The sequence below is a fragment of the Chrysemys picta genome, unplaced genomic scaffold (assembly GCF_011386835.1).
Source record: "Chrysemys picta bellii isolate R12L10 unplaced genomic scaffold, ASM1138683v2 scaf581, whole genome shotgun sequence".
NCBI lineage: Eukaryota > Metazoa > Chordata > Testudines > Emydidae > Chrysemys > Chrysemys picta.
In genome coordinates, this window is record NW_027053288.1 from 13,606 (window position 1) to 41,000 (window position 27,395).

Here is a 27,395-nt window from a genome sequence, read left to right on the forward strand (position 1 = left end):
GCGGAGGAGTTCAGAGTCCTGGGCCAGCTGGTGGCGTGTGTCACTCTGTGCCATCCGGAGCAGGAGATCTGCCGATCGTCTATGGAGGCATTTTACCACCTCTACTCCTTCATGCTGCAGCTAAAATGTAAGAGCCATGGAGACCCTTGTCCTTCCTAAATACACTAACATGGGGTTTCCAAACATGGAAAACATATTTCTTGAACACTTCTGCCTTTTCTGCAACCTTTTAAAGAGTCTCCATCTAGTAATGAGCCTACACCACTGCTAAGATTTCTTTTGTTCCTAAATCACTTTTTTAAAAAAACCTCCTTATTATCCTTAGTCCTGCAAGCCATGGTGTTTCCCCTGATGTCTTTAGCTTCCCCTATCTATATGCTACTCTTCATAACTCACATAAGAATGGACATACTGACTCAGACCAATGGTTCATCTAGCCCAGTATTGTGTCTTCTGATAGTGGCCAGTACCTCATGCTTCAGAGGGAATGAACTGAACAGGGAAATTTTGAGTGATCCATCCCCTGACATCTAGTCCCAGCTTCTGGTAGTCAGAGGTTTAGGGACATGCAGAGTATGGGTTTGCATGCCCTGATTATCTTGAACCCAATTATACTTTTAGCCTTCACAACATCCCACGGCAACAATTTCCACAGGTTGCCTGTGCATTGTGTGCAGAGATACCTTCTTCTGTTCGTTTTTAACTTGCTGCCTATTCATTTCATAAAGTGACCCGTAGTTCTCGTGTTATGTGCAGGGGTAAATAACACTTTCCTATTCACTTTCTTCACACCAGTCATGATTTTATAGACCTCTATCATATCCCCCGTTAGTCATCTCTTATCTAAACTAAATGGTCCCAGGTCTATACTACAGACCTATATTGTTATAACGACATTGCTCAGGGGTGTGAAAAATCCACACCCCTGTCGCAGGAGCACCTCTCCCACTGACCTAGCTAGCGCCTCTCCGGGAGGTGGATTAAGAGCTTGTTGGCATAGGAACATCTTCACTTAAATGCTACAGCGCCAGTGCAGCTACGGCGTGTGCTGTACCCAACCAAAAGAGTGAGAACTCTGTTATTCTCCGACAGGCGATACAGTGTTTGAAGTGTAGACTTGCCCCCAGTCTTTTTCATCCTTCCTCATATGGAAGCTGTTCCATCCCCCTAATCATTTTTGTCGCCCTTCTCTGCACCTTTTACAGTTCTGGTATATCTGTTTTGAGATGGGGCGACCAGAACTGCACGCAGTATTCAAGGTGTGGGCGCACCATGGATTTATATAGAGACATTATGATATTTTTCTGTTTTATTATCTATCCCTTTCCTAATGGTTCCCAACATTCTGTTTGCTTTTTTAACTGCCACTGCACGTTGAGTGGATGTTTTCAGAGAACTATTTACGATGACTCCAAAATCTCTTTCTGCATCCGAAGAAGTGGGCTGTAGTCCACAAAAGCTTATGCTCTAATAAATTTGTTAGTCTCTAAGGTGCCACAAGTACTCCTGTTCTTCTTTTTACGGATACAGACTAACACGGCTGCTACTCTGAAACCTTTCTTGAGTGGTAATTTAAACCCCATAATTTTGTATATATAGTTGGGATTATGATTTCCAATGTGCATTACTTTGCATTTATCAACATTGAATTTCATCTGCCATTTTGTTGTCCAGTCCCCCAGTTTTGTGACATCCCTTTGTAGCTCTTTGCAGTCTGCTTTGGATTTAACGATCTTGAGTCATTTTGTATCATCTGCAAATTTTGCCACCTCACTGGTTACCCCTTTTTCTGGATCATTTATGACTATGTTGAACTACACTGGTCTCAACACAGATCCTTGGGGGGGACCCTGCTGTTTACCTCTCAGCACTGTGAAAACTGACCATTTATTCCTGTCCTTTGCTTCCTATCTTTTAACCACTGACCCATGAGAGAACCTTCCCTCTTATCCCATGACATCTTCCTTTGGTTAAGAGCCTTTGGTGAGGGACCCTGTCAAAGGAGTCCAAGGACACTATATCTACTGGATCACCCTTCTCCACATTCTTTTTGACCCCTTCAAAGAATTCTAGTAGATTGGTGAAGCATGATTTCCTTTTACAAAAGCCATGTTGACTCTGCCCCAACAAATTGTGTTCACCGACGTGTCTGATAATTCTGTTCTTTCCTATAGTTTCAACAATTTGCCTGGTACTGAAGTCAGGCTTACCAGGGATCACATCTGGAGACTTTTTTAAAATTCACTGTCACATTAGCTATCTCATACAGAGGCCGATTTAAACGCTAGATTACATACCACAGGGCACATAAGTCTGTCTGGATGTCTCGTGAGAGCTGCAACCTTTGCACCAGGCAGGCAATTTACCATGTGGTTCTCCCAGCCATCACAAACCAAACTGCTTATATGTCTATTGATTGAATCCCCCATTATTATTACCAGGCTTTTCTTTGTAACTGGGGTTCCTACCTCAATTTGAGAGGACATCATGACTTCATCTGGAAGGTGGGTCCCAACTATGGGATCGTCTCCCTCTGCTCTAGCTCGATGTTCTCCTTCCCCGAAACTTTCACCCTCCTCAGCAGCACAGAGGCTGTCAGACTGGGGGTGGGACCACTCTACTGTGTCCCTAAAAGTCTCCTCTATGTACCTCGCTGCCTTCCTTGGCTCCACCAGTTCAGCCCCTCTGGCCTCCTGGTCTCCGAGGGCCAGTAGCTCCTTGGGCCAAATGCCCACATATGCTACCTGCCCATAGGGCTGGTAATCATACATGCTGCATTCAGTGCAATCAACTGGCGAGCCCCATGCTGCTGCTGCCCTTCTGCCTGGTTTATTTTTACTCTTCCAGGGGGGTTAGTTTGTTTAGTTTTGTTTCTGGGGAGGGGGTTATTGGCCTGAGTTTACAGTATGGTTGTTAGATGTACTTGTCTCTCACACACCCTCTCTAAACTTTCTTGCAAAACTCCCATTTGCTAACCGAACATCTGATTTATATTGCCTGCTGTCTGTTTCCCCTCCCTGGCTCAGCCTCAATGATGGTGGCTGTCAAGGCTGCTTCCCCACTCTGAACTTTAGGGTACAAATGTGGGGGCCTGCATGAAAACTTCTAAGCTTAACTACCAGCTTAGGTCTGGTCCGCTGCCACCATCCCAAAGCTAATTCCCTTCCCTGGATAGCCTTGAGAGACCTTCACCAATTCCCTGGTGAATACAGATCCAAACCCCTTGGATCTTAAAACAAGGAGAAATTAACCATTCCCCTCCTTCCTCCCACCAACTCCTGGTGGATCAAGATCCAAACCCCTTGGATCTTAAAACAAGGAAAAATCAATCAGGTTCTTAAAAAGAAATTAATTACCTTTTTAATTCAAGAAAAAAGGTAAAAATCATCTCCGTAAAATCAGTATGGAAAATAACTTTACAGGGTAATCAAACTTAAAGAGCTCAGAGGACCTCCCTCTAGCCTCAGGTTCAAAGCATAGCAATAAAGATAAACACTCTAGTAAAAGGTACATTTACAAGTTGAGAAAACAAAGTAAAACTAAGACGCCTTGCCTGGCTTTTTACTTACAAGTTTGAAATATGAGAGACTTGTTTAGAAAGATGGGGAGAACCTGGATTGATGTCTGGTCCCTCTCAGTCCCAAGAGCGAACGAACTCCCAAACAAAGAGCACAAACAAAAGCCTTCCCCCCGCCAAGATTTGAAAGTATCTTGTCCCCTTATTGGTCCTTTGGGTCAGATGCCAGCCAGGTTACCTGAGCTTCTTAACCCTTTACAGGGAAAAGGATTTTGGAGGCTCTGGCCAGGAGGGATTTTATAGTACTGTACACAGGTCAGCTGTTACACCCTTCCCTTTATAGCTATGACACTGGCGAACAGTGAAGAGCATCGGCAGCTCCTCAAGGACAAGCAAATCCTGTACGGCTCCTGGGACACCTTGTTCACCAACACCAGCGATATCACATGGGTAAGTACAGTCAGTGCTTCACGGGATTGTTGTGCGCAGAGTTATCAGGAGTCAGAAATTAGCACCCTAAGAGTCGGGGGAAGGGACAGACCCAGGCGTGTGACTGAGCCCATTCATCTGGGTCAGAGCCCTGCCTATGGCCCACTCTACCTCATAGAATCATAGACCTCAGGAGATCATCTAATCCAACGCCCTGCTCAAAGCAGGACCAACCCCAACTAAATCATCACAGCCAGGTCTTTGTCAAGCCGGGCCTTAAAAACCTCTAAGGATGGAGATTCCACCACCTCCCCAGATAACCCATTCCAGTGCTTCACCCACCCTCCTAGTGAAATCATTTTTCCTAATATCCAACCTAGACCTTCCCCACTGCAACTTGAGACCATTACTCCTTGTTCTCTCATCTGCCACCACTGAGAACAGCCTAGCTCCATCCTCTTTGGAACCCCCCACCCCCTGCAGGTAGTTGAAGGCTGCTGTCAAATCCCCCCTCACTCTTCTCTTCTGCAGACTAAATAAGCCTAGTTCCCTCAGTCTCTCCTCATAAGTCATGTGCCCCAGGCCCCTAATCATTTTCGTTGCCCTCTGCTGGACTCTCTCCGATTTGTCCACATCCTTTCTCTTGTGGGGGGCCCAAAACTGGATGCAATACTCCGGATGTGAACTCACCAGTGCCGAATAGAGGGGAATAATCACTTCCCTCAATCTGCTGGCAATGCTTCTACTAATGCAGCCCAATATGCCTCCCTACATGCCACATCCCAAGATGCACTGGGGCTCATCCAAACCTGATCCCAGCTCCTTGTCAGGCGTGGTGGGAGCTTCCCCAGAGATTAATGCAACAAAAGGCATCATTGCATCTGTGCACCAGTGCCAGCCCCTGCTGAGAACTAGAGAGTGTATCCGTGCTGTGCAGTATTGTGCCCCCGTGGACTGCCCGGCTGGCCTCTGCCATGCACGGCAGTTCCTGATTGCTGACTGGATACTGTGCTGCCCAGGTGCAGTAACCCAGCCCTGTCCCGGCAGAGTGGGGTTTGCCTGCACTCCTGGCTGGGCCAGTCCTGGCTGCTCGGCCACTGACTGGAACCGCGCTGGGCAGCAAAAATGGTTTCACTGGCGGGTTTGTTTCAGATGTTTGGGAAGTACTTCAACGGATCCGAGCGCATGGACTTCCTCTGCACTGCTATTGATAGCATGAAAGATACCAGCGTCCATGACTCGGTGGTGGCCAGGCACATGCTGCATGAGATCCTGATGGTCCCCGGCCCAAGGCTGGAGAGGGTAAGAGCTGCAGTGAGAACACCCTGCTGGGGGAGCCCATCCGTGGGAGACTCTAGGTGTTATTGGGGGGCAGGTCTCTGGCTTGTGCAATGTGGGGGGGAGGGGGGGTCAGTCTAGGTCAGGGGTCTCAAACACACGGCGCATGGGCCACATGCGGCCCACGAGGTAATTTTCTGCAGCCCGCGAGCCCCTCGCAGCCCCCGCTCCTGCCCTCCCGCAGCGTTTACCTAGAGCGGCTCTGGCCCGACGTGCACTGGGGCAGGGCAGACTCCCTGCCTGCCTGCCCTGCCCCCGCGCCGTGCCGGGAAGCGGCCGGAACATGGGGAAGAGGGGGCACATTGCTGTGTGTGTTGATGTTGCTTCAGGCACCGCCCCCAGCAGCTCCCATTGCCCGCGTTTCCCCATTCCCGGCCAATGGGAGATGCTGGGGGCGGTGCCTGAAGCAACAGCAATACATACATCCCGGAGCAGCGCGGGGGCGGGGCAGGGCAGGCCAGAGCCCGCCCCTCGAACTCCTCCTGCAGCCTAACGCCCTGCCCTGAGGCCCTTGCCGCATCCTGCACCCTGACCCCCTGCCACAGCCCTCCTGCACCCCAACCCACTGCCCTGAGCCCCCGCCGCACCCTGACCCCCTGCCCTGAGCCCCTGTCGCACCCCACACCCCTCCTGCACCCCAACCCCCTTCCCTGAGCCGCCTGACGAACCTTGCACTCCTCCTGCACCCCAATCCACTGCCCTGAGCCCCCTGCTGCACCCCTCTTGCACCCCAATCCCCTGCCCTGACTCCCTGCAGTACCCCTCACCCTTCCTGCACCCCACACCCCAATTCCCTGCCCTGAGCCCCTGCCACATCCCACACCCCTCCTGCCCCCCCTGGGGGCAGGGAGGGGGCGGAGTTGGGGTGGGGATTTCGGGGAAGGGGTTGGAATGGGGGCAGGGAAGGGGTGGGAAGAGGCGGGGCAGGGGTGGGGCCTCATGGAAGGGGTGGAGTGGGGGTGGGGCAGAGGGCGGCGGGGGGGAGGTGTCAGTAATGCGGCCCTCGGGCCAATGTACTAGTCCTCATGTGGCCCTTGTGGTCATTTGAGTTTGAGACCCCTGGTCTAGGTGATCACCATGGCCGCTTGTGGCCTTGCAGTCTATGAATCGATAGGCTGGGAACTGGTCCTGTGCTCTAGGTCTGGGGCTGGCAAAGAGGATCTGGGAGGGCAGATGGCTTTCAGGTGCAGCAGGTCCCTGGCACCCCAGATCAATAGCAGTGCGAGGAAGCCGAGGCCCCCATCTCCTCATTTCCCTTCCAGGTGTCGGAGGCTGTGATGAGCATTTACAAGAACCTGGACTCCATCAGCGAGCCGCTGTCCCGGAAGGAGCTGTTCAGGACCCTTCTCATGCTGGGCAACCAGTACAGCGAGGAGGTGGTCAGAACCCTGCTGGGCTGCTCGCTGTCATGTGACAGGTACGGGGCTGGGGCTGCCGTCGCTTGCGCTCCGGGTCCCCCGGACTGGTCCCGCTGCCAGGGACAGGGGAGTGCAGAACCTTCCAGAGATCTCCTTCTCCCTGCAGAGCTGCTGCTTCTCCTGGAGGGTTTTGCAGGCTGGCTTGCCCTGGAGACAGGCCAGCCTGCAAAACCCTGTATGGCATCCCTCAGCCTCCCCTGGGGCTGACACTCAGACCCGGTCCCCAGGCAGCCTGCACCAGCAGCAGTGGGAGGGCAACAAAGAGCTGGCTGGTGCAAGGAGTCCCAGCAGGGTGCCGGTGCCGGGGGGGGCGTGGTGCAGGAGGCTGGCGGGGCTCTGACCAAGTGCCGTTGGCTCTCTCCCTTTGCAGCGTTGCTGCGGAGATGTGGCGGATGCTGGCATCCCACTGCCAGAGCATAGAAAAGGTCCTAAAGGAGCTGCTCAACACGCTGCGGGAACAGCCGCTGCACCACCATCATGTCTCTCAGAGAGAGGCCCCCTTGGCTGTAAGTATCAGCCCCTGAAGCAAGGGAAGGAGCGCCGTGTGTCCCCATCACTGCCTGAGGGTGTCTCTCAGTCTCCCACTGGGTATAGTCATTGGGCCGAAGAGAGAGAGCGTGACTCTAGCCAGTGCTATAGTCGAGCCGGAACACGCCGAAACGCTCTCCTGGTGCTATTCAGCAGCACTCCTAGAACCACAGGGTGAGAAGGGATCGCAGGGTCAGCTCGTCCAGCCCCCTGCCACGAGGCAGGACTTGTTGTGTCTAACCCACCCCAGACAGATGGCTCCAGCCTCCTTCTGAAAACCTCCAGCGAAGGAGTTTCCACAAGCTCCCTAGGCGTCTGTCCCATCGTCCTACTCTTCTTACCGTTAGGAAGCTTTTCCTGAGGTTTAATCTACATCTGCTGTGCTGTAGTTTGACCCCATCGCCTCTTGTCCTGCCCTCTGTGGAAAGAGAGAACAACTTTTCTCCATCTTTTTTTTATGGCAGCCTTCCAAGTATCTGAAGACCGTTATCAAGTCCCCCCTTAATCTCCTCTTTTCCAAACTAAACATAGCCAGTTCCTTCAGCCTTTGCTTGTATGGCTTGTGTTCCGTCCCTCTGATCATCTTTGTTACTCGCCTCTGGATCCATTACAGTTTCTCCACATCCTTTCTAGACATTGGTGACCAAAACTGGACACTGTCCTCCAGCTGAGGCCTAACCAGTGCTGAGTAGAGCGGTACTATCGCCTCCCATAACTTGCATGCTATACCTCTGTTAATGCAACCTAAAATTGCATTTGCTTTTTTTGCAACAGCATCGCATTGCTGACTCATGCTGAGGTTGTGATCGACCACAGCTCCCAGATCCTTCTCAGAAGTGCCACGGCCAAGCTGGTTATCCCCCATTCTGTATCTGTGCATTTGATTTTTCTTCTCTAAATGTAGCACCTCACATTTGTCTTTGGTGAATTTCATTTTGTTGTCTATAGCCCGGTCCTCCAATTTACCATGATCCCTCGTAATTTTAGCTCTTTCCTCTAAAGTATTGGTGACTCCTCCTAGCTTTGTGTCATCTGCAAACTTGACCAGTTTGCTCTCTCTATCTACATCCAGGTCATTAATAAAGATGTGAAACAACACCAGACAACAATATTGTAATCGAGCCAGAACGCACATAGTAGGCAAGCTAAATGACATGATTCACATCTCCGGCACAACTGTCTGTTACAGCCAGCAGTCCTCTGATGCAGTGAAAAGAGCATTAGGAAATTCTTCTCTTCCTAACTACTTCTTTGAGAAGGCTAAAGGTGCTGACGAAGACAGTAGCAGCCGTGCTTCGACTGCAGACCCAAACACAAAAACAGAGCTCTTCCTGTAATGGAGTTCACTGAGGTGGCTATTGCAGTGAGAACGAACTGTGAAGATTACCCTTCAACAGCCAAAGACCAGCTGGCATGAATTCTGGTTAGTGGATGCTGAAGAAGAGGGATTATCCTTGGTTGTCCTGCCATGATGGTAAGCTTGGATGCCTTAACGGTAGCAAAGTTTCATCAGGGTCTCTCCATAGCAGTAGGGTGGTGGTAGTTTTCTGTTTCTCCTTATGGACCTAGCTGAGAGTCCAGATTAACATCTCTGCCAATGAAGATAAAGGAACACAAAGATTCAACTGCAGGTAGCTTTACAGCTTTCAACAGAAGCAGAAACCTCAACTTTTGAAGATGAAGTGGTTAACATGACAAAATCAGAACTTGACACAACTGTGCAGGTAAAGCGAATGGCATATTACATTGCTAAACATGGCAGACCCTACTCGGATCGTCCCGATTTAACTGAATTCCACATACTGCATGGTGTAGATATTGGTATCGGTCTGTGTTCACAATTCAGTGCTACAGACATCCTAGACTCTATCTCATCTGCAATGCACCGAAAGCCTTGCAAATGACGAATGTGCGCTCAGATGCCGGAGAGTGACGGAAAGATAGCCATGTCTGTTGATGAATCAACTACTCTGAGCAATGAATCAACAGTTAGAATCTATTTAAAATGTGACACTTTGAAGGATGATTATCCTCACTTCATGTTTCTTGATCTGATTGCACTTCCACGTCAGACGGCTTCAGGCACTGTAGATTGTGAGCTGAAATGCCTCAATAAATCGAATTCTGATTACAATTACTCTTGTAGTATTTGCGAGTGGTGGTGCTAGTGTTATGCTTCGGAAGAACTCTGGCGTAGCGAGCTGTATTGTGAAGAAGTACCCAAATGTTCTAGCGAGGTAGTGTGTGAATCACAGGTTGGATTTGGCAGCTGCTGAAACGTTAAGTGAAGTAAGAGCTGTAAATCACTTGGAATTCTTTGACAAACTGTATACGCTTTACTGCCGGTCACCTGAAACCAAGAAAGAACAAGAAGAAGGTGTGAGTATCAGCAGAGGGAAAATTACTTTTTGTAGTGACCCATTATTCTTAGATAAAGTGAAAAGGAGGTAGGGCAGCTGTGCAACCGATTTGGAATAGTCAATGCCTAGCGTGACTTTCTTGACTATACTGGTCAGCTGAAACCTCTGTTCAGCTCCATGTGTGTGATTTCATGCAGCACGGCTGAGTGTGAGCGTGGATTTAGCCACATGACTATGATTGTGAATGGCAAATGTAGCAAGCGGCTTATTCCGCATATGTCATTGCTCATGTTTAGCAAGCTCCGTGGCCCTTCATGTTCCATGTGGCATCCTCTCAGCTGTGCCAGAACTTGGCTCAGACATCCTTGTTCTCCCTCTGATTCACAGACACATAAATTACAAGATGGAGAAAGACACTTTGTGGAAATACTTGTAGAAATTAGATAAATGCATTACAGCAGGCCTTTGCTACTTCAGCCCCTGTTATGCCTTGATGTATTTTGTGTTACTTGTGTAACCTACTAGCTAGTTTCAATTTAAAATAAACGTTTATTATTTCCGCCTCATAGAGTAATGTCTATAGTGCAGCAGCATGATTTATTTTGTATTTTCATTAGCCTATAGGCTAAAGTAAAAAGAAAACGTGCTACGCATTCATTGGGTTTTTCTCACTGTACTGTCTAGATTTAGATCTTTTACATAGTGTGTTGTGTACACATTAATGGCATTTCAGCATAATGATTTCAACAGTTAAAATGAATTGAATAGCTACTATAGGTGTGTGTGTGTGTGTGTGTGTGTGTGTGTGTGTGTGTGTGTGTGTGTGTGTGCGCGCGTGTATACCAGGGGTCGGCAACGTTTGGCACGCGGCTCGCCAGGGTAAGCACCCTGGCGGGCCGGGCCAGTTTATTTACCTGCTGACGCGGCGCGGGCGAGGGATGTGCTGGCCGCGGTTTCTCGCCGCCCCCATTGGCCCGGGATGGCGAACCGCAGCGAGTGGGGGCCGCAATCGGCCGAACCTGCTGCGTCAGCAGGTAAATAAACTTGCCTGGCCTGCCAGGGTGCTTACCCTGGCGAGCCGCGTGCCAAATGTTGCCGACCCCTGTGTACACAATTAAAAAAAAGAAAATCCAATACCTTGTTATTTTGGACAGCCAGCCTGTCTCCAGCCATGCCTGGTTTAGCCAAGTATTACTGTACCAGAAATTCAGTAGACAAATAAAATGTGAATTTGTATAATTCATGTTTATGAAAATCAATATTTTAGTGGCATTCCAGTACCTTCCGATTTTGGACTACACCACTGTCTCTAGCCGAGTGGTTAGGGCACCCAACTGGGAGACCCGGGGTCTAAACTCTGCTCCAATGACTATTTAAGTGTTCCCAAGTAGAGATAGATACCGAATTCCCTTTGGGGGTGGGGCTTAGGCCACACCCCTCTCCTCAGCATTTCCTATTGGCTGGTTTAGGCAGCTCCCCACTCTTAGCTTCATAGATTTCAAGGCCAGAAGGGACCTCTGTGATCATCTAGTCAGATCCCCTGCATGACACAGGCCAGAGAACTGCCCCCAGATCATTCCTAGAGCAGGTCTTTGAAGAAAAACATCCCATTGTGATTCAAAAATGGTCAGTGATGGAGAATCTATCACCACCCTGGGTAAATTGTTCCAATGATTAATTACTCTCACTGTGACGTGTATGCCTTATTTCCAATCTGAATGTCTACCTTCAACTTCCAGCCACTGGATCATGTTAGACCTTTCTCTGCTAGACTGAAAAGCCAATTACTAAATATTTGTTCCCCAGGGAAATACCTATAGACAGTAATCAAGTCATCCCTCAACCTTCTCTTTGTTAAGCTGAATAGATCGAGCTTCTTGAGTCTCTCACTGTGTAGGGTGACCAGATTTTATAGGGACAGTCCTGATTTTAGGGTCTTTTTCTTATATAGGCTCCTATTACCCCCCAACCCCCGTCCTGATTTTTCACACTTGCTGTCTGGTCACCCTATCACTATAAGACATGGTTTCTAATCCTTTAATCATTCTCACGACTCTTCTCTGAACCCTCTGCAATTTATCAACATTCTTCTTGCATTGTGGGCACTGGAACAGGACCCAGGATCCCAGCAGTGGGTCACACCAGTGCCAGATACTCCCACTCGAGATTCTTCTGTTTATTTATCCCAGGATCACATGAGCTCTTTTGGCCACAGCGCCACACTGGGAGCTCCTGTTCAGCTGATTATCCACCAGGACTCCCAGGCCCTTTTCAGAGTCTCTGCTTCCCAGGAGAGAATCCCCCGTCCTGTTCCTAGATGTATTCATTTACAATGAGCCATAGTAAAACACATACTGTTTGATTGCCCCCCAGTTTACCAAGCGATTCAGATCGCTCTGTATCAGTGACTTGTCCTCTTCATTATTTACCACTCACCCAATTCTTGTGTCAGCTGCAAATTTTATCAGTGATGATTTTATGTTTTCTTCCAGGTCATTGATAAAAATGTTAAATCGCGTAGGGCCAAGACCCGATCCCTGCGGGGACCACACTGGAAACACACCAGTGCAATGCTGATTCCCAGTTTACAATTACATTTTGAGACCTGTCAGCCAGTTTATAACCAATTCATGTGTGCCACGTTACTTTTGTATCCTTCTAGGATTCCGATCAAACTGGAGTGCGGCGCCAACTCAAGCGCCTTACAGAAGTCTACATACATTATGCCAATGCTATTTCCTTTCTCTACCAAACTTGTAATCTCATCGAAAAACAGATCGCAATTATCTTGGCTGGAAATATTTTCCATACACCCATGTTGATTTGCATTAATTAAATTATCTTCTTTAATTCTTTATTAATTTAATCTTGTACCAGCCGCTCCATTATCTTGCCTGGGATCGATGTCAGGCTGACAGGCCTGAAATTACCCAGGCCATCCCGTTTACCCTCTTTAACAATTGGCCCAACTGACTCTCCCTCTGGAGCGTATATGGAGCCTGGGCACTTAACTCAGGGCTGTGAGTCCACTGGGCAGCAGGGCACATGAAGCTAGGCATGGCAACGCTGAGCCGAAGTCCCTTCTGTGGTTCTAGCCAAGGTCACACAGGCTAGGAATTGAATCCAGCATCCCAGGCCTTAGCCCCCAGCCCACCCCTCCTCTCTAGGTGCCTCGGGGGAGCGTGGGAAGGGCGAAGGCCCTGCAGTGACATCTGTCTCCTGTTCTTGGCTGCAGGCCACCAGAGCCCTGTACGAGATCTTCAAGGAGCAGAACTGCAGGCAGCAGGTGAAGGAGCTCTTCCCTCAGCTCTCCATCGCCCTGCTATTCCAGATCACATACATAGTGGAGCTGTCCATGCATAACCAGGAGGACACGCCCGCACCCCTCAGCCCTGTCAGGTACCACCAGCCCGACACCCCACCTCGGTTCTGAACCGTCGCCCGCAGGCACGCGGCAGGGCCTGGCCTGGGCTCGCTCAGTAACAAGAGGCTCGCTCTGCATGCAGGTGTGCGGTGGATGCCATGCAAGCCTTGCTCCAATGTGCTGGCTACAGGGACCAGACCACGTTCATCCACAAGCAGGGTGGCTGGGGCATGCTCGTGAACGCCGACATGCACCACAAAGGCGTCTTGGTGCTTGCCCGGTGAGTGTCTTGTCCCTGGGGCTGCTGCCCAGAACTGACCGCAGTAGCATCTCCCGTCCCTGGGCCCAGGACACGGCCACATCGCCTTCCCCGCTGGGTGAGACGCGGCTCCCAATCGCCTGCGTGGAAGAGGCCACAGCCTCTGTGCCGTTGGCCGAGGGGTCAGTCGGCTACTTCTCCACCCTGCGCTGCCTGGCGTAAACCGCTTCCTGCGTGGCTCTGGCAGGCGTGGCTGGGCAAAGACAGCCTCCGTCATGTCTGTCTGCAGCGTTGGTGTAGCCCTGTCAGGCCCAGCACATGAGAGAGACAAGGTGGGGGAGGGAATATCTTTGGCTGGCCCAGCATCTGTGTGTGAGAGAGAGACGCTAACACAGAAAGCTCTAACACTTGTCTTAGACCAATCTAAGATATTCCCTAACCCACCTTCTGTCTCTCATCACCCAATATCTGGGCACATGAGAAAGGCCACCGAGCCCACCGACGCCCTTCTTTGTCTGCAGTTCTCTTGCAGCCTATCACGGAGTCCCTGGGCAATGCTCTGGAACTGCTCCCCACAAAGCCAGTCAGGACTTTGGGGAGCCTCCTCTCCCTTGGAGCAGACTGTCTTCAGGGCAAGAAGCTCACACGGCTTCACCTTCCTGGGTCTCTCCTTGGAGCATTCAGCATATGCCCCTCCGTGCGCTTCCCACAGCGAGTCCCCCCAAGTGGGGTCCTGAGGAAGCCAGAGGATCCTGCACGCACCCCCACTTCGCAGTCAGACGTGACTCTTAGCCAGCCAGTAAAACAGAGGTTTATTAGATGACAGGAACACAGTCTAAAACAGAGCTTGTAGGTACAGCAAACGGGACCCCTCAGCCGGGTCCATTCTAGGGCCCAGCGAGGCAGACAACTCCGTCCGCACTCACTTCCCGTCCCCAGCCAGCTCCCAGCTGAAACCCCCCTCCAGCCCCTCCTTTCTGGCCTTTGTCTCTTTCCTGGGCCAGGAGGTCACCTGATCTTTGTTCACCTTTAGCTATCCCCTTGCAAGGGGGGAAGGGCCCTGGCCATTTGTTGCTAGGAGACAGATTGTCAGCCATTTATGCACACTGGAGACTTAAGAAATGCATAGGGGAAACTGAGGCACCCACACAGTATTCAGAGGAGACATTAAGAACGGTCCCACTTGGTCACACAGCCCAGCGCTGCGTGCTCGGAGCTTGGCCTCGTGGAAGGGCTCCCTGTAGAGTGATTAAGGGTCTGGGTCTCTAGCAGTTAGGCTGCTGGGCATTTTAAGCCAGCAGGAACTTGTCCATGCCAGCTGCACGTGACTAGTCACCCGGGATCCCCTGTCCTGTGGCACTGGTCTGGTTAGATTTGTAAATGGAGAACCAGTCCTTGCCCACCTCAATGATGTGGTGTTTGTGTTTCCCATGCCAGGGCCATGGTTTCGGTCAGTTTCCAGGAGCGTTGCTGGATTTTCCAGGAGCTGATGGCCATCCTCAACTGCAGGGATGATAGGCGGTACATCCCGGCCATGGCGTTCTTCATTCAGGTGAGCCTCACCGGCGGGTGAGGGTCGTGAGAACAGCCCTAGCCCAGCGGTGACTGTGGCATGGGGCTGACCTATGGCCAGGGGCGGCAGGTTTGTAGAAATGTTGGTGGTGACCAGCAGAGCCCGCCCCTCCAAACTGCCTCCCACCTGTCTAAGTCTCTGGGAGGGAGTTTGGGCGGGGGGAGGAGGTCTGGGGTACAGGCACTGGGCTGGGGTAGGGGATTGGGGTGCAGGAGGGGTGAGAGGTTGGGCCCTGGGAGGGAGTTTGGGTGGGGGAAGGGGCCTGCGGTGCAGGCTCTGGGATGGAGTTTGGGTGCTGGGTGCAGGCTCCAGGCTGGGGCAGAAGGTGGGGGTGCAGGAAGGGGTGAGGGGTGCAGGCTCTGGGAGGAGTTTGGGGGCAGGAGGGGGTGTGGAGGGAGGGGGTACAGGCTCTGGGAGGGAGTTTGGGGGCCGGAGTGGGGTGTGGGAAAGGGGTGGGGGTGCAGGCTCTGGGAGGAGTTGGGAGGGTGCGGCGCTTACCTGGGGCTCCTAGGCAGGGCGGGCCTGGGGGCCTCCGTGTGCTGCTACCCCCAGGCACTGCCCGCGCAGCTTCCTACTGGCTGCAGGGGCGCTTGGGGTGGGTGTGACGCAGTAGGGAGCGGGGTGGATTGACCTGGATATGTCGGTTAGTTTTACTGGACTGTCTGCATGGGGGATGGGAGAGCAGGGGATGACTTTAGGTGAGGGACAGTACCTGAGCCTGTTAACCTGAGCCAGGAAGGGGGGTGGGGCAAGTCGACACCTTTGCCCTGGAAACTGGACAAAGGGAGAGGGGGAGAGAAGGAGGAGGAGAGAGCCTGCAGGAGGGGTTTTGGTTTCAGTTTTGGGCTGGGTGGGAAGAGGCAGGGAACCCCAAGTCTGGGGTCTAAGATCCTTGCCCCCCAGAGGGACCTGGCTGAAGGGGTCCTGGTTGTACTTACAAGCCCTGCTTGGGACTGTGTTCCTGTCATCTAATAAACCTTCTGTTTTACTGGCTGGTGAGAGTCACGGTGAATCACAGGAAGTGGGGGGTGCGGGGCCCTGACTCCCCCACACTCCGTGACAGTGGGACACAGACCCACCCCACTCAGGGGCCGCAGGGAGGGGCCGGCAGCCATGTGGAGCAAGCAGGCAGGAAGCCGCTCAGCTCCGCTGCACTGCGGGTGGTAAGTGGGGGCCCCGGGCTCTTTTAAATGGCCCGGGAGACGTGGGGGCAGAAGGCGGGGCTGAGGCCCATGGTGCCCAGGCACCGGGGGCCCATAGAACTCGCCGCCCATGCCTATGGCCAGGAGAGGAGTAGGTGGCTCTGGGGGTGGGTGGGTGACCAGGGGCAGGGAAAGTTCCTAAAGCCCTAGGGGTGGAGTCACTGACTCTGGACATTGTTACCGGCCCCAGCTGGTGTTGCGGGGCTGAAGCAAAGCCCAGGGTCGGGTGTCTCTTGTTCCCCAAGGCTCAGCTCCATAGAATGGTCCCTTGTGTGACCTCGGCCCTGAAGCCCCCTCTGACGTCCGTATGCCATGCGCAGGCCGGGCCCATCCACGGCCAATTCACCTGCCCCCCGTAGACCGGGCGGCCCTTTGGAACACAAGGCTGCAGCCCCCTCCCTCCCTGCTCCGCATGCAGCTGAGCCTTAGTGAGGGAGCAGGGTAGGCCTTGATCTCGGCTGGAGCCTCGAGGGCCCGTTGCGCTAGCAGCGTTTCAGTGGGGCACACACGGTGACCAATCGCGGTGCCCGGCGTACAGCGCAGGCTGTGCCCGTGGCAGGTGGAGCTAAGGGCCCCTTGGCAGAGATGAGTCGTGAGGGTCCAGCCCCGTTCTCTAGCTTGTTTCTCTGTTGGTGTGTTAGCTCCTCCAGTGCCCTGACCTTGGCAATAAGCAGGAAGACGCCATCCTGGACCAGTTGAGTGGGCAGCTGAGAGACCCCAACACTGTGGTGCGCTGGCTGGCGCTCAAAGGCCTCCTGAACCTGTCCCTGTGCCCAGAGAAGGTGAGAGGGGAGGAGGGCTGGGGGATAAACCCAGAACCGCAGGGAGTTGCTGCAGGGCTGGGGTCATTGAAACCTTCCATGGGGACATGGCCCTGGCCTCGAGTCAGGAGCCCTGGCTTCTATTCCTGGCCTGACCTGCTTGGTGACCTTGGGCAAGTCTCCAAGCCTGGCTCCTGCGGGGTGTGTCTCTGGGTGTGTGCAGTACCTGGCACTGCCGGGCCTGATTGTGTCTGGGGTCTCTGTGATCCAAAGAACCCTAGCACTAGATTAGCAGCAGAGCTGTGGACTCTAGACCCCAGGGAATGCTGGCGACACCAGTGATCAGGGACGCCCAGACAGAGCCATTTCGCTTCAATTAGGAACCATTTTTTCCTACAAATCCCCTTTTAAAGCCTCATAGGTTTTAACTGTTGATGTCACAGCTCTGTCCCGCAGCACTTGCTCCTCTGAAGAGCTCTACAGGGGCCTTTTGCTGCTAAGATCTCATAACAAGTTTGATACACACAGTATAGTGAAGGCAGAGAAAACCCTTGGGGCTTAAATACACAGATCTGGCAGCCTGGTAAAGAGGAGACAATCTGAAGGCAACTCTCACTAATGATAATTTACTTACCCTGAGAATAGCGGGTCAGTCCGGTTTATTAAACCCGGACTACGATTCGATCAGACATGGAGAGGGCGTGACTGTAATTCTTTGTCATACACCATTCCCATCGTTCCATGCGCCTCAGCCTGCTTTTCACTTGCTTGTGGTTCATTTTTTCTTCCGGAACCGGTTAGCCTGTATTTCACACATTTTTTCCCTGATGCCGGTTGAGATTTTCATAGATTCATAGATTCTAGGACTGGAAGGGACCTCGAGAAGTCATCGAGTCCAGTCCCCTGCCCTCATGGCAGGACCAAATACTGTCTACACCATCCCTGATAGACAGTTATCTAACCTACTCTTAAATACCTCCAGAGATGGAGATTCCACAACCTCCCTAGGCAATTTATTCCAGTGTTTAACCACCCTGACAGTTAGGAATTTTTTCCTAATGTCCAACCTAAACCTCCCTTGCTGCAGTTTAAGCCCATTGCTTCTTGGTCTATCCTTAGAGACTAAGGTGAACAAGTTTTCTCCCTCCTCCTTATGACACCCTTTTAGATACCTGAAAACTGCTATCATGTCCCCTCTCAGTCTTCTCTTTTTCAAACTAAACAAACACAATTCTTTCAGCCTTCCTTCATAGGTCATGTTCTCAAGCTCTTCTCTGGACCCTCTCCAAAAATGTTTTGTGGGGCTGTCTTTGAAAGGTTCAAAAACCAAATACAGAAATGATTGAATCTGGCTTTTAGTAACAGACCAACCCTAGAACTCGTGTGCAAAATTGGCTCCCTCCTCTAGGCTGGGCTGTAAGGACAGGGACTCGGGAGAACCCAGGTTCGGTTCCTGGCTCTTCCAGACTCTCTGGGTGACCATGGGCGAGTCACGTAGCCTCTCTGTGCCTGAGTTCCATGTCTGTACAATGGGGATAGAAATCCTTCCTTTGTGTGCCTAGCCTGTAAGCTCTAGGGCAGGGGACGTCTCTTACTGTGCCTGGAAATCCCCCAGCACAAGCCCTGATTGCAGATAGGCCCTCGAGGTGCTATTTGAACCCCTATAACAATAATAGACTTGATTTATTTGGGGTCAATGTGTTGTGCAGAGAACTTTCCACAGATGATACCCGCTAATAAATACCATCCCCTGAGATCTGGGGTACAAGGAAGCAGCTGCTTATATTGCAGGTAGCCGGGCCTGCTGCCCGTGATCCTAGCTGGCTGTGCAAAGGCTTTGAGGTTCTAACATGTCACCTGGAGGCAGGGGCGCTGGAAGACTTTTTATAGTGGAGGTGCTGCACCCCACCTTACCCCTGCCCACACCCCCTGCCACCCCTAGAGCTGGGCTCAGGAGCAGGGCCATGGCTCCAGGAGCCGGGGGCGGGGGAGGTGGATGGAGCAAGGGGACCGAGGCTGGGGCCACAGATGGGGGTTGGCGCAGGGCTGGCAGCTGGGACCCTGTGAGCGGGGCCAGGAGCAGAGCCCCGTGTAAAACCTGGGAGTGCTGCAGCACCCCCTTAGTTCCCATGCTTCTATCTGCAGGGGAGGTGGACGTTGTTTTGGAAATGGCTTGTGGGTCACTGGAGGGTGTTTTGTAAAGCAGCTCCTCATTTCACGCAGGTGGGGAAACTCCAGCGTCTGCTGCCAGAGGTCCTGGAGCAACTACAGGAGGTAGACAGGGACATCATCGCCGAGGCCATCACCGTGCTGAAAAACATCCTTGCCAGCATGGACAGGCAGAGCGCCAGCCGCGCGGCTGTGCAAGTGGCTGAGAAACTCCTGCCTTTCATTGATGATGTAAGGCCTGGTGGCCCATAGGAGACCGTTCAAACTGCGGACCTGTGAATGGGGGCTGGCGGGTGGGCTAGCAGGGCCTGTGTATGGTCCTAGCCAGAAAAAGGATTGTTGTAAATGATGTGAGCCCATTCCCGCCTTCCTCTGCTACCTCACTCTCCTTCAGAGCGTATGGCAGAAAGGATGGGAACCCTTGTGTCCTGCAGGCCTGCTGACAAAGATCAGGGCAGCCTGGGGACAAGGCTCCCCTTGTGGAAGGACATGCATTCCTGAGTCTGCATGCAGTGAGGGGGCCTCTGCAGCACAGGGTGCTGCAATGCTCTTGCTGGCTTCCAGGGTGACAAGTGATGGTACCCTGGTGAAAATCCTGCCCCTCCTCTCCCTGGCCAGGAATCCCACAGCTGGCCTGGGAGCTCCATAAGGAAACGGCTCCATTTGTAGGTTCTGCAGCTACCACCCTTTCCTCTCCCCTTCGTTCTCATGGCAGCGCAGCGTCAAAGGAGGGCCTAGTTCTCCCCAGGCCTTTCATAACCACAAACTAGCCCCCGCCGACACGTTCACCAGACTGATGTCCAGTCCCCCACTGGATGGTGAGATCCAGCAAGTGGGCAGGAGAAAGGGGCCCATCCATTACTGCCTTCTAGGGGTAACCCCCAGTGGGGGCTCCTGGAGCGTCCACCCACCTCCCCAGCTTTCACAACACTAAATACTACCCTCAGCCCTGCCGAACTTTGCTGGGACCCTGCCGCTCTTTATTTAGTAGTGGCACAGGCCCGGCTCAAGCTGTTCCCAGGGTCTCCTGGACCCCAGCTGCAGGATCTCGCCCTGGTGCGAGCCCTTTAAACCAAACCCCTCTCGGGCCCGGGGGGAACAGAACAGGTTCTTTATGGGGGGGGGTGTTAAATCCAAATAGCGTTAATGAACACAACGCCCATCACCAGGGAAAGGCAAATAGGCCTCAACAACTGGAGGGAAGACCAGCGAGGTGCCAATTCAACATCTGCCTATGGCCACTGCAGTGCAGCTCTGATGCCCCCAGACCGCTCCCATAAGTTTTGTGCAGAGCCTGCCCGGCTGCTCTGAGCTGACACCGGGGGCAGGAGCAGCTGGCTAGTAAGATTAACATGGGATGGAGTCTAGCAAACAAGCCAGGCTACCTGTGTAATGGCATGTTACCCTGTATGATACTGTTCGACTACTAGGTGATGCTCTGTAAAATACCTTATTTCAATGAACCTCAGCTGTATCCAGCAGAGCATTAACGGTTCTTATGATGAACCCATCTGCAGTGCTCAACTTTTGCCAGGGCTTAGCCCTGGCACCTCTGGGCTTGCTGCATCAGTTATGATTGTAAAAAAATTGCTTGAGCCCCAGCACCTCTTTCATTACAAATTAAGCACTGTCCATCTGGTGTGTGTAAACAAGCTCTGTAGGCAGTACATATCTGGTGCAGAACATGACATGGTGTCAGGAGTAAACTAAGAACAGAAACCAAAGGAAAACAGCAACACAGGTTGCAGACAGAAGGAACAGCAACGAAGTTTGCAGGACCTCATCAACATGCCCCACTCTGATTCCCCAGAGAACGTCACCTTTCATAACCCTTCACAATGGACAGACTGGAAACAATGTTTGGCACGATTTTGCATTGCAAACAAGCTGCACAAAGGAACTGGGGATATACAGGTATTGACTTTAATTTAGGCTATGGAGAAGCACGCAGAGCATATCTTTACCTCCTTTGACTTTACTGAAGACCATCACAAAGACAACTATGCAAGGGTTGTGGTTAAGATTGATGCACACTTTATAACCGAGGGAAATGTGGTTTATTAAAGAGCATGTTTTCAGCAAAGAATTCAAGAACCAGGGGAAAATGTTGAAAGTTTTAGAAGACCTCTGCATCCCCTGGCTGAAAACTGTGATTTGGGGAATGTAAAACATGAAAATTTCAGAAACAGGCTGGTTATTGGGTTAAAAGATAAAAACCTTTCATAGAGACAAGCCAGGTGAGGTCTAAATGATATTCCCTCACCTACCTCTAATATCCTGGGACTGTCACAGCTATAACAACACTGCTAAAAACCTTTCACAGTAGCTACCGCTGAAGAGAGATTTAACTCTACCCACAGCTATACAGCTAGCAAGAGTCAGAATTAGTCAAACAACAGGCAAAAGCAAATTGAAAAACCTGCAACTAGCTTAAAAGCTACAAACAGACACTTAAGTGTTAAAAGTCTTTCTCATAAAATCCCTGAGGTAAGGAGAGAGAATTCACAGGCTAAGAGGGACAAATGCCAGTCTACATGCACAAGGTGTGGAAAAGTCATATCCCAAGGGATGATACATGTCCAGCCAGAGGCTCATGCTGTAATAAATGCCTGAAATATGGACATTTTGCAGCTGTTCGTTGCACTGAAGCAGTCAGGGAGTTGACTCATATTGCAGACAATCAAGACCCATTGATTCTGGGATCTATCACTTGTGATGACATGGCGCCCGCCTGGAGAGTGACATTGAATATTCAAAGCAAGACTATTGACTTTAAAGTTGACTCGAGAGCTGATGTCACACAGCTCTGACCCTCCCTCAAGGGATTTTGAACTGCATGGGCACCGAACCAATTTACAAAGACAAAAGCTTTGCGTTCCGTGTGTATGAGATCAAAGACCAACAACCTTCTCAGCTGCAGTGTAGCAGCCATGATGGGCCTAGTGAGAAAGATGGAAGAACTTGAGGATCTGATGCTATTGGGCTTTTGAAAGGTGATCTAGTCCAAATCAACTTAAGAGGCAATGCTGAACCAGTGAACAACCACCTCTACAAGAGAGAGAACTGGGAAAGACTAGCTGCAGATTTTTGTGAATTCAGAGGACATCATTGCCAGGTCATTGTGGACTACTTTTCCAGCTATATAGAAATAATGTACTTGAAAGACATAACATGTTGCAGTGTTATTGAGAAACTGAAGTGTACGTTTGCTCATTTCTGTATCCAGAACAACTAGTGATGGACAATGTCCCACAATTCACTGCAGCAGAATTTAAGTCAGTCTGAATGAAATATGATTTTGCTCATATCACTGGCAGCCCAAATTACTCACAAGCGAATGGAGAGGCTGAGAGAGCTGCGCAGACAGCCAAAAACATCTGACAGCAGGAAGATCCATTCCTTGCTCCTCTGAATTACAGATCAACACCAACAGCAGCTCCTGCATCTAGTCTAGCACAACTCCTCATGGAAAGACAACTCAGAACTACTGTTCCAAGAACCTACTACGAAGTGGCCAGACAGGAAGAGCGCAGCCAAATCAGATAAACAGGCTAAAAGAATCATAGAATCATAGAATATCAGGATTGGAAGGGACCTCAGGAGGTCATCTAGTCCAACCCTCTGCTCAAAGCAGGACCAATTCCCAACTAAATCATCCCAGCCAGGGCTTTGTCAACCCGGGCCTTAAAAACCTCCAAGGAAGGAGATTCCACCACATCCCTAGGTAAAGCATTCCAGTGCTTCACCACCCTCCTAGTGAAATAGTGTTTCCTAATATCCAACCTAGACCTCCTCCACTGCAATTTGAGACCATTGCTCCTTGTTCTGTCAACTGCCACCACTGAGAACAGCCGAGCTCCATCCTCTTTGGAACCCCCCTTCAGGTAGTTGAAAGCAGCTATCAAATCCCCCCCCTCATTCTTCTCTTCTGGAGAATAAACAATCCCAGTTCCCTCAGCCTCTCCTCATAAGTCATGTGCTCCAGACCCCTAATCATTTTTGTTGCCCTGCGCTGGACTCTTTCCAATATTTCCACATCCTTCTTGTAGTGTGGGGCCCAAAACTGGACACAGTACTCCAGATGAGGCCTCACCAATGTCGCATAAAGGGGAATGATCACATCCCTCGATCTGCTGGCAATGCCCCTACTTATACAACCCAAAATGCCATTAGCCTTCTTGGCAACAAGAGCACACTGTTGACTCATATCCAGCTTCTCGTCCACTGTGACCCCTAGGTCCTTTTCTGCAGAACTGCTACCTAGCCATTCGGTCCCTAGTCTGTAGCAGTGCATAGGATTCTTCCATCCTAAGTGCAGGACTCTGCACTTGTCCTTGTTGAACCTCATCAGGTTTCTTTTGGCCCAATCCTCCAATCTGTCTAGGTCCCTCTGTATCTGATCCCTACCCTCCAGCGTATCTACCACGCCTCCCAGTTTAGTGTCATCTGCAAACTTGCTGAGAGTGCAGTCCACACCATCCTCCAGATCATTAATAAAGATATTAAACAAAACTGGCCCCAGGACCGACCCTTAGGGCACTCCGCTTGAAACCGGCTGCCAACTAGACATGGAGCCATTGATCACTATCCCTTGAGCCTGACGATCTAGCCAGCTTTCTATCCACCTTACAGTCCATTCATCCAGCCCATACTTCTTTAACTTGGCGGCAAGAATACTGTGGGAGACCGTATCAAAAGCTTTGCTAAAGTCAAGGAATAACACATCCACTGCTTTCCCCTCATCCACAGAGCCAGTTATCTCCTCATAGAAGGCAATTAGGTTAGTCAGGCACGACTTCCCCTTGGTGAATCCATGCTGACTGTTCCTGATCACTTTCCTCTCCTCTAAGTGTTTCATAATTGATTCCTTGAGGACCTGCTCCATGATTTTTCCAGGGACTGAGGTGAGGTGAACTTATGAACACTTTTACAACAGATGTCACGCAGAGAACTGCCTTGTCTAGAACCTGGTGCCCGGAGGTGACATGTAACTGCTGATTGGGGTCACCGTTTAAAGGTTCAGCCACTCCCAGAACAGCTCAAGTCACCCCGTCCCCAGGCTGCCCCCTCAGCCTCACCTCCCAGAAAGCAGTGGCCCCTCCCTACAGCATCCAGCTATTGCTCCTGGTTCTCCCTGCTTGGCACAGCTCGCCCAGCCTCCCTGGTCACTGGACTGGTTCAGCTCTGCCAGCAGCCATGCAGGGCGGGGGCCCAGCAGCACCATGTGACCAAGCGGGGCTGGCTCTGATTTAACAAGAAACCCATGCACAGGAGTGGGGCAACCCTCAGCCCACTCCGAGCCCCTGCAGGCTGGGTGGCTTCCAGTCATGGCTTCCAAGGCCCCTATCTGGGAACTCCTGCACATTTACCACTCCTTGGCCCTGGGTTAAATCCACCCCAGGTCCCTGTGCGTGGCTTGAACAAACACCAGTGTAGGAATTTGCCCCCCACGCTTGGCCCCCTTGGCCTGGCTAGAGGGCCGCTGTGGGTCAACAGCAGTGTGAGCTGGGCCCGCAAAGCGGGAGGACAAACGACACCCCCTCCTTCGCTCTTTGAATCTTTCCTCATCACTCCCTCTCTGCCGCCCCTGTCCTGGCGCTGCTCTGCCCTGAGCATTCCCCCTTGGCTGACACAGGTGTGTGCTGATGTCAGTGTGCCCAGAGCTGGCTGTGAGAGTCCAGGGGCAGTCTCACCCCACCTTACTGCTCTCCCTGGCCAAGAAGTTACCAGGCCAGCCCCTCAACTGGTGAAAATCTGCATCTCTATTGCCGTCAATGGCGCTATGCCCAGGAGACTCTGGCCCCAGCTGTGGCTGTATGGCTGGGGGTGAGTTACCAATACCCCCTGCAGGGCAGACATCTCTGGCACAGTGAGCGCTCGCCCCGCTGGGTGAGAATGACTGTCACAGCGTCTCCTCCCCACGTCGTCTCTTGCAGGTGTCCAGCAGGCTCCGGGTGCTCTCCATCACCCTCTTTAAACACCTGCTGGAGCTTGTAAGGGGGCTCGACAGGAGGCGGATGAAGGCGCATGTGCTCCAGAGCCTGGTCCCGCTGCTCCTCCTCGTGCATGATGAGCGTCCCAACGTGTCCCAGGTGAGGCCACGAGCTGGAGCCTGCAGCGGATACCGTTACAGAGTGACCAGTAATTTGTTTTGAGGGGGCAGCATGTGACACCCCCTCTTTAAAGGGTCTCGCTGACAGAGGGCAGGTGCTCAGTGCTGTGACAGTCAGGCGCTCAAAATCACTTGAACGTTGAGTGCAGTAGCGCCATGACCATGGCGCCCCACCCAACTGCTGAGTCTTCCCTGCATCCTCTGAGCCCAACACTCCCCCCCTGCAGCCAGGCTGAGAGATTGGGTGGGGGGAGGGGTCGCCTCACCACTCCTACAGCCACTGGCCTCCGCACATTCCCTGGCTGTGCTGGTGGGAAGAGCACAACCCTGGCCATGGCCCCTACCAGGAGCAGGGCTACCCAGTCTCCAGATGGTGCGCAGGACCCAGTGTGCCCTTGGCCAAGCGGCCCGTACAGCCCGTACTAGACATGAGATGCCCAAGCCGCCCCCCCTCCCCCCGCCCCAGGTGTCTCTGCACATGCTAGTGCTCATGGCCACCATCACTTGGGAGCCAAATGCCACCAGCACTAATGAATTCACCCTCCTACCCACCATGAGGTGGGGAACTGAGGCACAGCATGAGGCCTAGCGCCTCAAAAGTATTGATCACCCATAGGCATTAGGCACCTAAATCCCTTTGCAGCCCTGGGCCTAAGCAACTTGCCTGAGTTCCTGCAGGGAGAGCTGGGAATTGAGTCAGGTCTCCAGCTATTGCCTTAGCCACACCACCGCCCTTCCGCAAGCAACCTGGGGCCGGGAAGCGTTCAGCATGCACGGTCTCCCCGCCTCCGGGTAACGAGGCTAGTGGCTTCCAGCTCCCGTAACCGTGGCCGGCTCGCCCTGGCCCCACTTGTTTTGCAGGTGTGTTGGGACACCCTCAGCAGTGCGGCAGAATTCCTGAAGTGGCACCAGCTTGGTGGCTTCATCCAGCGCAAGGATACCTGGCAAAGCTGTGACTGCCTGGTGAGGGAGCCCTCAGGTCATTCACTGCGCAGCCCTCGTGGTAGGAGCGGGGGAATCGGTGGATAGGGCACCCCCCATTGCCCGGCTCTGTGCCCACACTGAGCCCCAGCCCTGGGACCACTCCTGGCCCTGGGTGTAGTCCCTCTGCGTGATCCCCCCGGCACAGGAAAGAGGGGTGAAAACAGGACATGCGCTCCACACACCTGGAACCCGGCCTGCGGGACGGAAAGGCCTTTAATAACCTTGTGCTCCCTTGTTCTGGTCCTAGCTGACGCGCTACAAGGGGAGAGCCAACAACTTTCTGTGCCAGACCATGGCCTTTCTGGAGAACCCACAGACTCCACTTAGACAAGCGGCCATCAGGTTCATAGGTAACCACAGAGCAGGGGTCCCTTTAACAGGGGGGCTGGATCTGGTCCCAGGCTCTCCTCAGTCCCTGCCAGCAGCGATAAGTAACCCTTGGGCTCCTGATTGTCCAATGCAGGATCAAGGGTGTCAGAAGTCCGCAGGAGCAAGCTCACCCCAAACTGCCCTGATCGGCTGATGGGCCCCCTCTAACCCCATTGCTCCCCATGCAGTCCCCATTCCCCCCCGCATACCCCACCATGGGCTCTTGGTAGTGAACCCTCAAGGTGCTGTGCTCTCCTTTGGCAACCAGCCCTGTAACCATCCCTGGGGACTCACCCTTTGCCCTGGGGACTCGGGAGCACCATCCTGGCCAGTGAGGGGCGGGGGAAGCGAGGGGTTGCTTGGAGGGTGACATTTGACACCCTCGCTGGGGATGCGGGGATGTGACGAGCTGTTTGTATGTGTAGGGCTCGCTGCCCGGCAGCTGGACCAGAGGAGCCAGGACAAGCTGGATGCCATCTGCAATGGTGGGTTGTACCTGCTTTGAGCACTGAGCGCTAGGGGGATGAACGGCCCAGAGCCGTGGGCTGGGTTCAATCTCCGACGCCAGCAACATGATCTCGGGCGAGAGCCACAAAGGGATGCAAAATGTAGATCCCCAAACCCCTGATCAGCTGCCCCCTCACCCTGTCGTGTCTGCTGGTTGGCATGTGCCAGGCACTTAGCCCTGACCTCAGAGCTGCGGCCTGGCAGATCCCCAAACTGGGCCTGAGCTGGCTGGCCTTCAGAGATGATTGCCCCCCCCCCAAACACAGCCGAGGTGGGGTGCTGCCTCCCCCCTTGCACTCACTAGCCCAGTGTTTGGAGCAGTCACCTCCACGTGGGGTGCCTGGGGTGAAGCCACTGCTCCAAATGAGGCAGAGGTGACGTCCGGTCACCTACCTCCTTGCTGCGTGCCCGGACCCCTGGGCAGCGCAGGGCAGAGCAGCATCTCCACATTTGTTGGTGAATGGCGGCGGGGGGGGGGAGTGATATAGCTCAGGCTTCTCACTCC

At 52.5% G+C, this 27,395-nt stretch overlaps 1 protein-coding gene across 1 annotated transcript; it reads left to right on the plus strand.

Annotated features, from left to right (window-relative positions):
* Window positions 1–26,868, plus strand: LOC122173478 (maestro heat-like repeat-containing protein family member 7; the record flags this gene model as incomplete). The annotated part of the gene is made up of 14 exons (XM_065579646.1): window positions 1–127; window positions 3,861–3,967; window positions 5,099–5,248; window positions 6,547–6,701; window positions 7,073–7,208; window positions 12,826–12,989; window positions 13,097–13,234; window positions 14,651–14,765; window positions 16,630–16,770; window positions 18,973–19,149; window positions 24,855–25,010; window positions 25,892–25,993; window positions 26,262–26,364; window positions 26,809–26,868. Coding segments are annotated over exons 1-14 (1,750 nt in total), but the record flags the coding sequence as incomplete, so codon positions are not given.
* Window positions 26,869–27,395: the final 527 nt, after the last annotated feature.